Raw genomic sequence first — 15,019 nt, forward strand, 5'->3', positions numbered from 1 at the left:
GACTTTCTTCAAAGAGAAACCAGAAAGGGCTAGTGGGGAGTAGGCCTAGTAAGTTCTGCAGTGTCCACTGATGGCTAACCTGGGGGCCTAACCTATCAGCTAATTTCCTTTTACAACCTTATCAACAGAAAGAAGGACATACCTAGATGCTTATTTCTTGATTCATACTCCAAATTATTTAAAACATTATAAAAAAATCAGGGGCAAACCCTTAAAGCCAAACTGGAGAAAGGACTCAAAGAACAATTATGATGATCAATCTTATAACAATTGGGATAAAACAGGTTAGTATCAATCATGGCTCTAGACTGTTCTTGATAGAAAACCAATTACTTTTAATTAATTTAATTAGAAAATTATGATACATTTCTTAAAATATTCTCATCGATAGTTTTATAAAAACATCAGATTAAGATGATAATCATAATAGCTATTCAGATAATGTTATTTTCATTTAAAGCTGAAAGCCAGAGTGACTATTAAGACAAACAATGTAAATCTACCTGTGAAAGGAGAAAAATACCAGTGAACAAGGAAAAACAAAAAATCCAACTGTTATAAAATTACTGAAAATCACAGAGGGTCTCATTATTATTTGATATAAATTCTTGCAGGTTTATTTATTAACAAAGAACCACTAAAATGAGCATTTATCTCCATCTGCAAATGAAATTAGGATTTAGTGGAAAAGAGGAAAAGAAATAAGGAGAGTTTTCACGCTCTAAAGCTGTTTATTCAAAGATTTGCGGTTTATATTGTATGCGTGTGCACATCTATAAGATAATTAAGTTGTATAGGTGATTTGGTGATTTGGCAAAGAGCTCTTTGGTAAAAAGCTTTGGTTTTCCATTGCATTTGTTGTTTTGCAGGAGTTGAAGCATGTAGTAAGGGTGGGGCTAGATTAGGAGTGCTGCTGGATTTTCACCATGTGACCGTTGTTATCATTTGGGATTCCAGTTTCTTTAATCTGAAATAAAGGGCTTGAACCTAGATGAATTTTGAGATCTTTTAGGGAGCATAGGTTCAGCTGCTGTTTGCACTCCCTATTCCTTTCACAAAAGCCCCGACTCTACTCCCAAAGCAAACGTAATGAGAAGCCGTTAAGTGAAACTGCTGTTTGGGGGTTTTGGGCATATGGCCGAACCATACATGAAAGCAATGATACTACAAAGTCATGGGGTTTGGAGGACTCAGGCATTTCTCTGTCAGAGAACCCTAAGGCCAGAATAGTCTAGAAACTCCTCCAAAGTCTACTGCTGTGTCTGGTATGTTACCAAGCTTGTTCTCAACATCTCTATCTAATAATAGATCTTTGATTTTTTTTTTTTTTTGAGGCCACAACATCTATACCTTAAAAAACAAAACAAAACAAAAACAAAGCTGAAAGACAAGGTTTTTTTCTTACATTAAAGTAAAATATGTTTCACATTTTTTGTGTTGGTCTTGGTCCAAATTAAATAATCTGGTAAAGTCATTAAAGGAATTTAAGACTTTAAATACTGTTCCTCATTGTTCCTCTTCTCTAGGTAAGCTTTACTACCTAAAAGAGCTTATTTTTAAAAGAGCTTATTTGGGTACAAAAAGTGTCGTAAACCCTTGTTGCTTAACTGCAAATGTTGTCAAATGTTCTGCTGTTCCCTCCACATCCTGACTTCTTGAATCTTGAAGGAACGTTTGGTGATTGATCAGTTATTCCCTTCCTTTATGGTCTAAGACAGCTTCTCAAAGACAAGCCCAGAGGCCCAATAAGGATATTTTGTCTTTAAACTGTTATTACTTATCTTTTATATGTTAAAATCTATCAGAAACGCAGTTAAGAGTTGAAACATGGAAAACCATCTTTCCCCTCCCCTGTAGTGGATGGAAAACAGATTATTCTTATCAAACTTTCCAATTACAACAGAACATTTTAGCAATTATCTACACATAAATATGCCTCATTTATGTCTTTTAGGTTGTAATGGTAGAATTAATGATAAACCATTGTTACCAGATGGCTAGAGGTGTGTGGAATTAGAGTTGTAGTTTATCTTGGGCGTACTCTTAACATTTTTTTCTTTTTTCTGCAGCTATGTGGTGCCTCAATCCTGGCAGTAGCAATTTGGCTACAAGCAGGCAAAGATGGTCCAGAGGTAAATAAATACAAGTTTCTCCGCTGCCAAAGTAGTTTATTTCTCTTATAATGATGAAAGTAATGACAGTAATAATAATAATAAAATATTGCTATAGCATTTCCTTAACTGCCTCATGTAATCGTTTGTGCTGATCTGTGATTTTATAATTTAATTAATCAAAATTACCCACTATGTGCCTGGCACTGTGCTAGGCATTGATCAATCCTTCTAGAGAATGGAGAAGATGTTATTCCCCTAATAGGAAGATGGGAATGAAAGAGGAGGCGGGAAGGGGCCAAAGCAGAAATTAGCCTCCTTCGTTATTTGCTGAAGTGCAGCCTGAAGTTATCTAGAGGATATAGACCACCTTGCCTCCCCACCAAGAGCTGTAATTTTTGTACAAGGCATTGACAATAATTTGGCTGATTCCCAAGGTGGGGTAGTGATCCAAAAGAAAAGAAGGTGAGAGGTTCTCTTGGAGAAGAAGAATTTGAATCTGTGTTTTAAAGGCAGCAAAGTACAAAGATAGTTGGTAATTACTTGGGGCTCTTGGTATTAAGGGTAACCCCTTGTAACAGCAAGAGGCTGGTCACCGGTGTAACTCAGGAGTTGACCGGCAATGTCCAGCCTCCTGACATCAAGATAAGATTAGCATGATCCCCTGTGCCCCACCACACACCGTTCCATGGGTGGCAAAGGTCTTACCAAGATTTCTGTGGGTCTGGAGGAAGTTTAGTTCCTACAATTAATTCTAGCTCTGGTCTTTGGATTCCACGCACACTGTCTCTGTTCTGTACCACAGTGTCACAAGTGTGGAAAGATTGTGTGTGTGGTGGGTGGGAGCAGGGTGAGCATGTGGGAGGGTTGGTCTGTCAGTTTCACTTAACACAGTGCCTGGCACCATTTCCTGGCTCCCCGGCTTCCATTCTCCCAGCTCGCTTCTTCCCAGGGGTGTTCCACCCCGCAAGTTACGATTGTTATCTCACACAGGGCAGTTACCTTGTTCTTTGTTATCTGGGCTCTTGCCACTATTCAGGCTCACATGTACTCCTAGGGCCCTTTCGAAGTATTTGCCTAAATAAAGTTTCCCTTTCTAAGAGGAATGTTGATTCCTATTTAATAATTATTAAGATATCATTAAAACAGAAATAAGGTAATGCATTTTCTATTAAAACTTATACCACGGTGCAGTTTCATGCCATTGGGCATAGCCTAGTTGAAAGAAATATTAAAAGCAAAAGCAAATTGACATCTGTTCTGATTCCCTTTTTAAAAGAATTGGTTTTTTTGGACTTTTTTTTCTTGCTCTCTCACTGTTTCTCTCCTTTTCCTTCTTTCTTTCCTTCCTTCCTGCCTTTTTTCCCTTCCTTCTCTCCTTCCGTCTCTTTCTTTCTTTTCCCTTCCTTTCCTTTTTCCCTTTCCCTTTCTTTTATTTTCTCTTCTCTCTTTCCTTTTCTTTTCTTTTTCCTTAAAATTTGCTTTCTACCATTAGAGAACCCAGAGAATCACAGTGGCAATTCACTGCCTCTTCATTCTGTGCCTCACCATGGTGAAGAAATTGAATGGGGGATAGGTGTGGCAATAGTTGGTAACATTCTAGTCCATCAGGATTTCATTTGTTGTTTTATAGTGATAAAAATATATCTGTGACTTCCTGATGCCCTTGGACTCTGGGATTTGAGTCCTAGAAGAGTATTTGAAGATTCTTAGAATCATTTAGAAGCTGATGTTTGACTTTGGGACTCATAATTAAGCACAGAGATTAAAAGCTATTGATTTAGAGGGTGCTTTGGCCTTTTTAAGATGTGTGTGCAGCCTGTATTTTATTTTTAAATTTTATTTTATTTCTGTTTGATATGGGAACATTTTATTTCCCCCCAGTGCTTCTGGTAAACAAACTTGGTGTTTAGTCTAAGAAATCACACACATTGAATGTATTAAAGAACTGTTGTCCTTGAGAGGGTGTTACTATGAATCTGGGGATAAGAATGATTTAATAGAGCTAGGCAGCATCTTTAGTTACATTTTGACTCTTGTGCTCTGTCAGCCTCTAACCCTAAACAAAAGTCAGTATCTTCCAGGACGATTTTAACCAGCTTGACTTACGTGAAATTGGCTTGATTTATTTTTATTCAAAGTCAGTGACAAAGAATCAAGACTGTGCAGAAAACTGAATTTTACTAGTGGAAAAACAGAGGAAGAAGTTTTAGAAGGAGAAACCTGGGTGCAAACACAGAAAACAAGGATGTCAGGATGTCTTTATGAACATCTTTTAGCAAAGCTTTTGGTGCTAAAGTGTCTCTTAGGGATGCCTTGTTCTCCATCAGGATGAACTCAGCCCTGCATGAGGCAAAACGTATGCACAACCATCCTTGTCCCAGGAGATCCTTTATAATCCAAAGAAGACCCTAAGCCCTCTTCTTCAAAGTTCAGCCATGTCCTTTCCTGTAGAAATTCTCCCCTTGTTCTAAGACACACACAGACAGTGTTCATCCAAGACAGCTTTTAAAACTCTGCTGTCTCTCCCCTGGAACAAATACCTGAACTCAGATTTCTATTTCTTTTCTGAATAAGAATAGCCACTTGTTGGGCTGGACTTGAAGCAGTGATCCTCAGGTAGCCAACACATGGCTTTCTGGCCACTCTGGCAGTGGGTCACTCTGCCCAGATCAGTCTCAGAGAAGTGCCTCATTGCCTGCCAAATAAGTGCTGGCCGCACTATCCAGGTCTCACTGGTAGGTATTTGACCTACTGTTTCTATATGTGGACTGACTAACCAAGTCTTCATAACTCAGCCATTGAGGCTTAAACTGTCTTAGATGCCTTAGGGTTTTCCTGCATTGGCCACAATGTGCTAGTGAAGCAGTCTTTGATGGTGAGTAGATAGAACGGGGTTTCTAATGCTGCTTTTTTGGGGGTTTTTTTGTCATTACCTATTTTGACTCAGTTACCATGCCTGTTTATTAACGAAACTGATTTCTTAGCTCCAATCTTAACAAGCAAACCAACAACAACAACAACAAACAAAAACCAGAAAACCTGAAAAAGAGACAAAAAGAAAATCTTTAGGACATAACCCAGCTTTCTAAATATGTAAATCGAAACATCATCTGTAAGCATAGACTCTTAGAGACAAAGGAAACCTTAGGTATTACAGAGGCTGATACCTTTATAAGTGAGAAACTGGAGCCCAGTAGGGTTAGTTGACTGTTCTATGGTTAGAAACTTAGTTATTTATAAAGACTGTGACTGGAATATAGATTTTAGTTTTTAGTGCTCTTACAACTTTAGCATATTCCTTCCTCCTGATTATCAAATAAAGGTTTTGTCTAGGCTATGAGTTGATTTAAAAAGTCTTTAAAAATGTAAAGGTCATGAATAGTAGTGTGTGTTTGTTTGCTTGTTTTGTTTTTTATTTTGGTATTTCTTGTTAAAGGAGCTAGTCTACATGCTGTGCAGCAGATTCCAAGAGGCAGTCTCTGAGCTAGTGTAAGACCTAGTGGTCTACCTAGAAATAGCCCAGTAGATAGAGATCATAAGAGGTAGATGGGCTACACATAGCACTCGAATATAACAGAGGAACAAGGTTTCACTTTTTAATTGTGATTTACTTCTGGACATATCTGTAGAGCAAGAGATAGCTTGAGGCTAGGTGTTATGAAAGTGATGAAGAGTATACATGTGGGGGAGAAAAGAACCAAATTATGCAGAATGGGTAGCCCAACCCATCGTAATGGGCCCTAGGATATTTTCCTCAATATCCCATTACTAAATAGTCAGTCAAAATAAAGAGTCTCTGGAAGACTCTATAGACTATACTTCCTGGGAACAAGGAGATAGACTTGATATGGAATATTAGAAACTAGACTTATTTTATTTTCTTAGTTTAAATTTTTGTTTGTTTTGGCAAATGTATAGACCTATGTAATCACTATTACAATCAAAATGCAAAGCATCTGTATTAACTCATAAAAGTTCCTTCATATCCCATTGCAGTCAGTTCCTTCTTTCCTTTATACTCTGCTCAAAGACCACACTGCTCTGATTTCTATCATCATAGCTTAGATTTACCTATTCTTTTTTATTTATTCCCCAAATGGATACTTTTTAAAATTGAAATATAGTTGATTTACAATGTTGTGTTAATTTCTGCTGTACAGCAGAGTGACTCAGTCATGCATATATATTCTTTTTCATATTCTTTTCCATTCTGGTTTATCACAGAATATTGAATGTAGTTACCTGTGCTATACAGTAGGACCTGGTTGTTTATCCATTCTATAGATAATAGTTTACATCTGCTAATACCACATTCCCAGTCCTTCCCTTCTCCACCCCCTCCCCCTTGGCAACCACAAGTCTGTTCTCTATGAGTCTGTTTCTGTTTCATAAAAGTTCATTTGTGTCATATTTTAGAATCCACATATGATATGTCACATGGTATTTGTCTTTCTCTTTCTGACTTACCTCACTTAATATGATAATCTCTAGGTCCATGCATGTTGCTGCACATAGCAGCTATGAACGTAGGGGTGCATATATCTTTTTGAATTGTAGTTTTGTCTGGATATATGCCCAGGAGTGGGATTGCTAGATCATATGACAACTCTATTTTTAGTTTTTTGAGGAACCTCCACACTGTTTACCATAGTAACTGCACCAACTTACATTCCCACCAACAGTGTAGGAGGGTTCCCTTTTCTCCATACCCTCTCCGGCATTTGTTTTTTTGTAAACTTTCTCATGATGACCATTCTGACCTGTGTGAGACGGTAGCTCATTGATTCACATTTCTCTAATAATTAACAATGTTGAACATCCTTTCGTGTGCCTGTTAGGCATCTGTATGTCTTCTTTGAAGAAATGTCTATTTAGCTCTTCTGCCCATTTTTTGATTGGGTTGTTTGTTTTTTTTGTTGTTGAGTTGCACGAGCTGTTTGTATATTTTGGAAATTCATCCCTTGTGAGTCGCATTGTCTGCAATATTTTCTTCCATTCCATAGGTTGTCTTTTCATTTTGTTTATGGTTTCCTTCGTTATGCAAAAGCTTGTAAGTTTGGTTAGGACCAATGTGTTTATTTTTGCATAGATTTACCTATTCTTGAATGCCATATGAATGGAATCATACAGCAATCACTCTTTTGAATATGGTTTATTTAGCTCAGTGAAATGTTTTTGAGATTCACTCATATTGTTGAGTCTATCTGTTTGAGGAACTTAGGCTTTATAATTTACATAAATAAACTGCCATAAAAACACGCTTTATGATGCTACTGTCAGGTATAAAACACAAAATATGCAAATCAAAGATCACATCATGGGTGAAACTACTGGTCCTTCTAAGCTTTTTAGAATAATTGATGTTTTAAAAGCCTATTTCATTTCTTCCGTCCAACGTCCAATATATCATCTTCAAAAAATATAAAATTGGAAACATTATCTGGACAAGTAATACCTCGATAGAATAGAATGTAAGTGCCTTGAAGGCAGGAATTTTTGCTTGTTTACATCCTTGAGGTATCTCAAGGTCCTAGAACAGGGCCTGGCACAACAGTAGTTACCCAGTGGATATTTGTTGAATAAAAAACATCAAGAAAAGGGATTTTCTGTCATTGATCTTTTTCATTTTCAGATTCTCAGTCCTGGGGCTGCTACCATTAACCCCTATATTGCTGTGAATATCTTGATTGTTGTGGGTGTTACCATCATGATTCTGGGTTTCCTGGGATGCTTTGGTGCCATGAAAGAAAACCAGTTTGTGCTTCTTTTGGTGAGTTTTCCCAAAAAATCCCCATACCCAACCTTCAGACTTTAAGGATTATCTCCCATCCCCATTGTCCGTCCAAAGGACTTGCCAAGATTGATGAAACTCTCTCACTTTTGTTTAGAGGGTTTGGTTGTGGAAGCTAATATATTTATCTTAGGTTAGAGGATACTGTGAGAGAAGACAAATTTTAGTTATCCATTCAGTCATTCATTCAATTACTAAGTACCTGCTATGTGCCAGATACTGTGCTAAAAGATACATAGATATGAAAACAATTAGAACCCATTAGGGAAGACTGACAAGTAAACAATTAGTAACAGTGAATGTGGCCCAAGAAGAGAAGGGCAAGGATAGAGAAGGGAACTTTCAAGCCAGAAGCAGAAGTGAATAAGGTGTTTGTACGGGAGAGTGTGTGAAGAGCTTTCCAGGGAGAGGACCTGGCAGTACAATGCTAGCATGTTTGGGGAACTGCAAAGCCTTGGGTATGGCTAGAGAGTGCAAGGGCTACTTTCAGTAAATAATGGAAGACGGGTCTGGGTGTGGGCTACAGTCAAATCATAGTCCATGCTAAGAAAATTGTAAGGGTGTGAGATAATCAAATTTGTCCCTTAGAAAGCTTCAAGGATAGATTGGGTTGGGATAACCCACAGATATTCACTTTTAACACATATACAGTAGAAAATCATAAATGGGTATAGAAAAAAATATTAGAAAAATTCATCAAGTATTTACTAGATAGAAATCTGACATGAGTTTATCAGAGCTCATCTAAACTTGTTTCTCTGATAAAAGTAGTATTGTGTTAGTCCCTGAACAAATAATTTTTAACGGATGGTTGATTATGAGGGAAGGTAAAGATAGAGTTTTAATGGGACTCTAATAGCATCCCTGGTGGTTGCTTTTTGATTAATAAGGCCTCATTTGCAATTTGGGGAATTTAATTACTTGAGGAGCTTGTTTTAACAAAAAAACTAATTTGTGGGATCCTCCAAAAGTAGGATTCGGTAGATCTGAGGCAGATTTCAGGACTCTATATTTATAGCAAGACCCCAGGTGATTCTAATAGTGGTAGAGATGTTGTTTTGTATTCAGTTCTGAAGTTTGTCTTGAAGTTTGAGTTTGTGTTTGATGAAGGACGAGAAAGATCATATTCAAATAACTTCATCTAAGTTTTCAAACTTCCCTCCATTCAACATCATACCGATGCATACAGTCCTATCAATCGATTTTAGTTTTAACCATTCTCCTTAGTCAGTCTTTGGAGAAAATGTTTCTGAGTAGTAATGACCCCAATTTTGATTCATGAGGCAAAGGATGGAGTAAATGAAGAGCATGGTTAATACTCCAACTGTAATATGATCCCAACTGCAGAAAGAAGCATGGTGGCAACATGTCCCTAGATGTTACTGAATGTACTGGGTGTGGTATATATTCCTTTTCTTTTCTTTCAGTTTTTCATAGGATTGACTCTGATCCTACTTCTGCAAGTGGTGGCAGGTATCGTAGGAGCTACAAACAAATCTAAGGTGTGTACACGTATGATACTTAATAATCTTGGAAATGTCTGAAAAATTGACATGCTACCTTCTGGCATGAATAATTTAACAATACTTTTCAATTTTCAGACTGAACGCGCTCTTAAAGAGACTCTCCAGACTAATGTACATCTTTTGAGTGCAACAAATGGAAAACTATTCCAGAAAGCCTTTTCTGAAATTCAAGAAAAGGTAATTAGAGTTTGTAGGTTATCTGGAGAGTTGGACATAGTTGTCTGTTTACTTAATTTTTAACAGGTGTATTCTTTAAAGATTGAAACATGTCTCTCCCTTCTGCAGATTTTGACTGATTATTCTGTCACTATGCCATAAGAAAAATCCAGGAATATTTCTAATTTTTTTCCCACCTTCTTACGAAGTTCTGAGGCAGCATAGGACAGAGATTAAGAAGAGATGTTTATGAAAGATTAAGCCTCGATTGAGCCAGATCAATAAGGATTTTAATATTTACCATTTAGAAGGATAGTGTGTTTGGGATGCTTGGAGTTTCTCTCTCTCTCCTTCTCTGCCTCCATGCCCACCCTTCTCTCATAAAATTAATTATAGCTATCATTTATTGCTACTTAGTACGTACCAGATTTACATTCAGTAGCTCATTTAATTCTCACAACAGCTCTATGAGATGGATAATATCGTTATCCTCATCTTTATTAGACAGATGAGGGGATTACGACTTCGAGAGGTCTGACAGCTAACAAGCGATGGGGTTGGAATTTGAATACAGATCTGTCTGACTCACTAATTCTTTTTAAGCAGTACAGTAGCCCTTCCAGTATATATGTATGTATGTATTTACTTTGGCTACTTCACTGTCTTCAGGGTAAAGTCAAAGTTTGGGCAGGTATTGAAGGTATTCTACTATCTGGATCCTACCTAATATTTTAACTTTACTAAATACTACTCCATGAAGAAAGCACTCTAGTCCAACCAGGTTTGTCTTCTCAGGATCTCTTAAACAAATCTGCCTTCCTGCCTCTGCATCATTCCTCATCCTTGGAATGCACTTACTACTGTTCTTTCTTTACAAATACTACATGTGCTTTGAGGTTTGACTAAAGTATTGCTCTGTGAAACTCCTCCCAACCACACCTTCTTTACTCAGAATTTCCATCATATTAACTACGTGTAGCATTTATTTCACGTATGTCATAGAAATCCTCCTAATCTTAGAGGGGAGCTAGATTTTACAGGACATTTAACCTGACTTCTCATTAGTTGAAGTATTTTATGTTTATGTTCATACACCCTCTAATTAAATATTGAAGAGCTGAAAGTTTGCCCATTTTTGCCCATTCCATCCCATTCCCTTTACATCTAAGTCTGATGATTAATGTGTTCTTTCTTAATTTGAAACAAAATCTTCCTCCCTGGAATTTATATCATTTAGTCTTAGTTCTTCCTTCTGGAATTTCAGAGGAAAAAAAAATCTACTTCTACATATTGCAAGTTTTTCTTTGAAAATGGCTTCTCGTATGACTTCTAAAAGCTTTGATTTTGAACTTGTTTCTTGAACTATTTATCAGATGACATTTTTTCCCAGAGCATTCCCCAGTTCCTATTTGGATAGACCCCCAGCTTGTAAAAATTCTGCTTAAAGCATCATTTCCAGGAGCTGAAACCTGATATGAGTTAGTCTCTGTTTAACTTCCTCTGTGTTGTGTTTTTCCTAGCTCCCCCAGAGCTGTACTCCTTGATCCTCTCTCCTCCAGGATTATTCCCACTTTAGAATCCAGATTAATCCAAGTTTAAAAGCAGGAAGAATTTAGGCAACTCAGTTTCTCCACTGGGTGGGACCAAGCATCCTTGATCTTCCCTGCTTGCTGATCTAGGGCAAAATGTATTACAGGTAACCACTGGGTCTCTGGGTTGGGTCCTGCATCACACTTGTTGCACGTTGTCCCAGGTATCCAAGGGCTTAGTGCCAACCATAGGGTTTTAAATGTTCTGTTTGATGTAGCACAATTCTGAATTACTTCTGCTCTTGTACACAAATTCTGTGCCTGAAGCTCCTTGGGTTCCCAGGACTATGGTTCTCTTTTATTGTCTATTCTGTTTTTGTTTGTTTGTTTGTTTTAAATGTATATCCACAAGGATTTTCTTTTCTTTTTTTTTAGTAATGCCTCTTTGGAAAAAGAATCCTACCCCAGACTCTGGCTAGGTGACCTGGGGCCCCATCACACATAGACAATTTGTAGATACTAAGTGGCTTTCTTTTTGGTTTTCAGGGAATTCCCACAGAAATTCTCTGCTAACGTACTAGTGGAATGTGCCTCTCTTGAATTCTTAGTGATGACTACTTGTCTAGAGATGGTTGTATCATTCACTGAACAGTGCCTTGTTCATCCAACTGCTATCACACTTTCAATGCATCCTGACCAACCTCTTCCCCAACTGCTCCCACATCTGATCTGGTGACTAGATATTATACCAAGTTTAGCCTTTCTACCTCCTGCTCTGTCTTTTTTAAGTGTGTCTCTATACCTCCCTAAGGAATACTGTATTCCAAAAATGGATTGATCTGTGAGTGTATATAGTGGGACATATTCTTTTTGATCTGGAGTGTCTGTATCAATATCATTCAAGATTATTTAATCAGAAAGAGTGAGCAATTAATTATGTCTACCATGGAAACAAGAAAGGAAGTTGTTTCAAGTTTACTCTCTTTGCTAATACTGATTGACCTTGAGACCATCAGAAATCTCCAGCTCTTTGTCACGTGAATGTCTAATGAGTCATACATTTGTGCAAGTAAATCTTTGAGCTAAAGCACAAGACTTTATATCTGCCACAGTTGAACCTGTTAGTTTAAGTCCATTGTTTGAACTATTTTTGGAACTCCATTTTGTTCTCCAGTGTATTAATCATCACTCCCAGCTCTATATCAACTACAGAGTTGAAAAGGCACTTTCTATAATGTTATCTAAAGTACTGATATCAATGTTGAACAGATCATGTTCATGTTAGAGCACAAAGGAAACAACAACAATAAACACAAAACAAAAACAACGATGACAGTTAACACGTGTTGAGTACTTTCTACAAGCCAGGCATTGGGCTAAACAGTTCATATCTTCACATGGGTATTCTATTTTTATCTTTCCAACAACTCTGTGAATTAGATACTATCATTAGCGACTATTATTATCTGTATTTTACAGATGAAGAAACTGTGGCACAGAGAGGTTTAAGTAACATGGGTAACGTGGTCACCAGCCAGTAAGTGTAAGTCCTTTTAATAGCCTACCATTGCAATGCACTTGAGCCTTAGAAAAACACCCAGTCTTGGTTCTATTTTCTTCAATTTTTTTCTACCTTTCTGCATGAGAAGTTTTCTCTCTAATTAAAGCAAATAGGGCAAGATGAGATAATGACCTCTCTCTTTCATCTAATAATATTATGTGCCATTACTCTGAGTCATTGGGCTTATCCCTTTCTTGTTTTACTTCCCCAAACATGATCACAACTTTCCTTAGTGTTTCCCCATGTTTTGGTTTATTTTGAGCCTTACCTTCCCGACATTATTCTAAGAGTTTCATTCATCATTTTCACCCCTTAGCTGTTTTACAGATGTCCGTGTAAAATTCAGTCTCATGGAAGGTCCACTAAGCATCTTCTTTGGCCTTTGATATGCCTCTCATTCTTTTCCCCCTCTCCTCCAAAAGTGATCAAAGGTCATGAGATAGAAATTTCATTTTTCAAACCTCTCATCTTTTTTGAGTAAAAGTTCTTTAAAGAGACCTTGACTCTCTCATGAACTCTCTGGAAGCTTCTTTTCTAAGACCTGAGAAGCGTAAATCTGATTCTGCCCCTCTCTTTTTTCATTAAGAACTAGAAGGTGAGTTTTTCATATTCTCTCCAAGTTCTTCAGACTTTTTCATCTGAAACTCTATTTTTTCCTGCATTAACATGAAGGCCAAAATGGAAGATTCCTTCATTTTTGTTTCTTCATTCAGGGAGTTAGGTGAGGTGACTTATGCGATATGCTAGTATAAGAAACATCTTAATAGTGGTTTCAGAAGAATGTGATTCAATGTATTGACAATGTTTCTGTCTTCTCTCGTGACTGTTTTTCATATCTACTTTTCATCAAACAGTTAAAATGTTGTGGTTTGATCAATGGAGCTTCTGACTGGGGAGATAATTTTCAATACTATTACAAGTCATGTGAATGTCCAGGTGCATCAGATTCTTCTTGTACAAAGTATGATGGAAAAACTATTTACAAACAGGTGAGAACAGATCAAATTTGGCACAGTAAGTGCTTCTGTTGTTTTTTTTTTTCCACAATGAAAGTCTCCACAAAATATTAAATTGCAGCAATTACAATGGGAATCATGAGATAAAAGTCCCAGGAATTTCCCAAATAAAAAAAAATCCTTATTTAAAGATAAAAGTAGATATAAAAATGAAAGTATTTTATTTCTTCTGTGAGTCTGGCATCATTTAAATTCAACTTTAGTAGATCAGAGAAACATTCTACTGCAAGGGGAGGCAAAGTACAAGCTAACAGTTAAAAGTTTATTTTGTCCTCTCTTTGGTGACTTTAATCATTATCGTCCTCTATTTTTCTATTTTAACATAGGTCTTAGAAATCTATGTTTTCACTTTAATTTTCAAAGTAAAGCTTTCTTTTTCTAATCAAAGTTTCTCTTTCTCAGGTAATTGTATTGGGTGTAAAGAAATAACTTGGGCTTTAGAGGTTTCCGCTCTGGTTGTTAAGTGTACGTACCAATTTGCCTAATTACTGCTCCAATTGAGAAGTTGCCTCATGCCTTTAAAGTCAATTGAAAAACTTGGGGGACTTCCCTGGTGGTCCAGTGGTTACGACTCTGTGCTTCCACTGCAGGGGGCACATCCCTAGTCTGGAAACTAAGATCCCACTTGCCACTTGGTGCAGCCAAAAAAAAAAAGAAAAACTTAGGTTTGTCTTTCACGTGTTGTAAAGATGACGTATTTATGTCACTTGCGAATGTTAATATGTGGATGTTATATTTCTTATTATTCCTTAATTCATCAAATATTTATTGACCACTTCCTATGTACTGGCCTTTCACCAGCTGCTGGAGATCCATTCCTAAATAGGGCGCAATGTCTGCACTCACAGAGTGAATGCTTTAATAGGGAAGAGAGAAAGATAAGTAGGCAACTTCAATCCAATGAACTATTGGTATTTCTTGGATAGGACCAGGCACAAGATAGGATGGGACCCCATTTAACTCAGTCTTTGGGGTTCAAGATACAGCTTCCTGCAGGACATGATATGTCTCTTACCATAGGGCTTTACATAATTTGTTCCTTCTGCCTGGAAGGGAAGTGTACAGAAATGACAGTTGATATCAATGTTTCATTTATTTGCTGTTATTCTTCGCTGCTTACTAGGTGTCAGACAGACCCTTGCTGGAATCAGACATGCTTGTGGACCCTCTAGGAGATTATAGGCTAGATGAGGGAGAGATACATGAAAGCTATTATAGTTCAGTGAGTTAATTTCTGTAATCCCTAAAGAATATTTTCAGTCTAGCATTGGTTTAGTAATGGCTACTGTGGTTAATTATATATTAGGAAATAGAAAGTATCTCAGG

At 37.2% G+C, this 15,019-nt stretch overlaps 1 protein-coding gene across 4 annotated transcripts in view; it reads left to right on the forward strand.

The window, feature by feature from the left end:
• The window catches only part of TSPAN8 (tetraspanin 8), a 73,436-nt gene that overhangs the window by 51,262 nt on the left and 7,155 nt on the right, over positions 1 to 15,019 (forward strand). For all 4 annotated transcript variants that reach the window (XM_032646007.1, XM_032646009.1, XM_032646008.1 and 1 more), the window contains 5 exons: positions 2,070 to 2,132; positions 7,747 to 7,884; positions 9,333 to 9,407; positions 9,507 to 9,608; positions 13,532 to 13,666. In XM_032646007.1, the coding sequence (XP_032501898.1) occupies positions 2,070 to 2,132; positions 7,747 to 7,884; positions 9,333 to 9,407; positions 9,507 to 9,608; positions 13,532 to 13,666 (513 nt within the window). The remainder of the gene's footprint in view (positions 1 to 2,069; positions 2,133 to 7,746; positions 7,885 to 9,332; positions 9,408 to 9,506; positions 9,609 to 13,531; positions 13,667 to 15,019) is intronic.

The sequence above is a fragment of the Phocoena sinus genome, chromosome 10 (genome assembly GCF_008692025.1).
Source record: "Phocoena sinus isolate mPhoSin1 chromosome 10, mPhoSin1.pri, whole genome shotgun sequence".
NCBI classification, from domain to species: Eukaryota; Metazoa; Chordata; class Mammalia; order Artiodactyla; family Phocoenidae; genus Phocoena; species Phocoena sinus.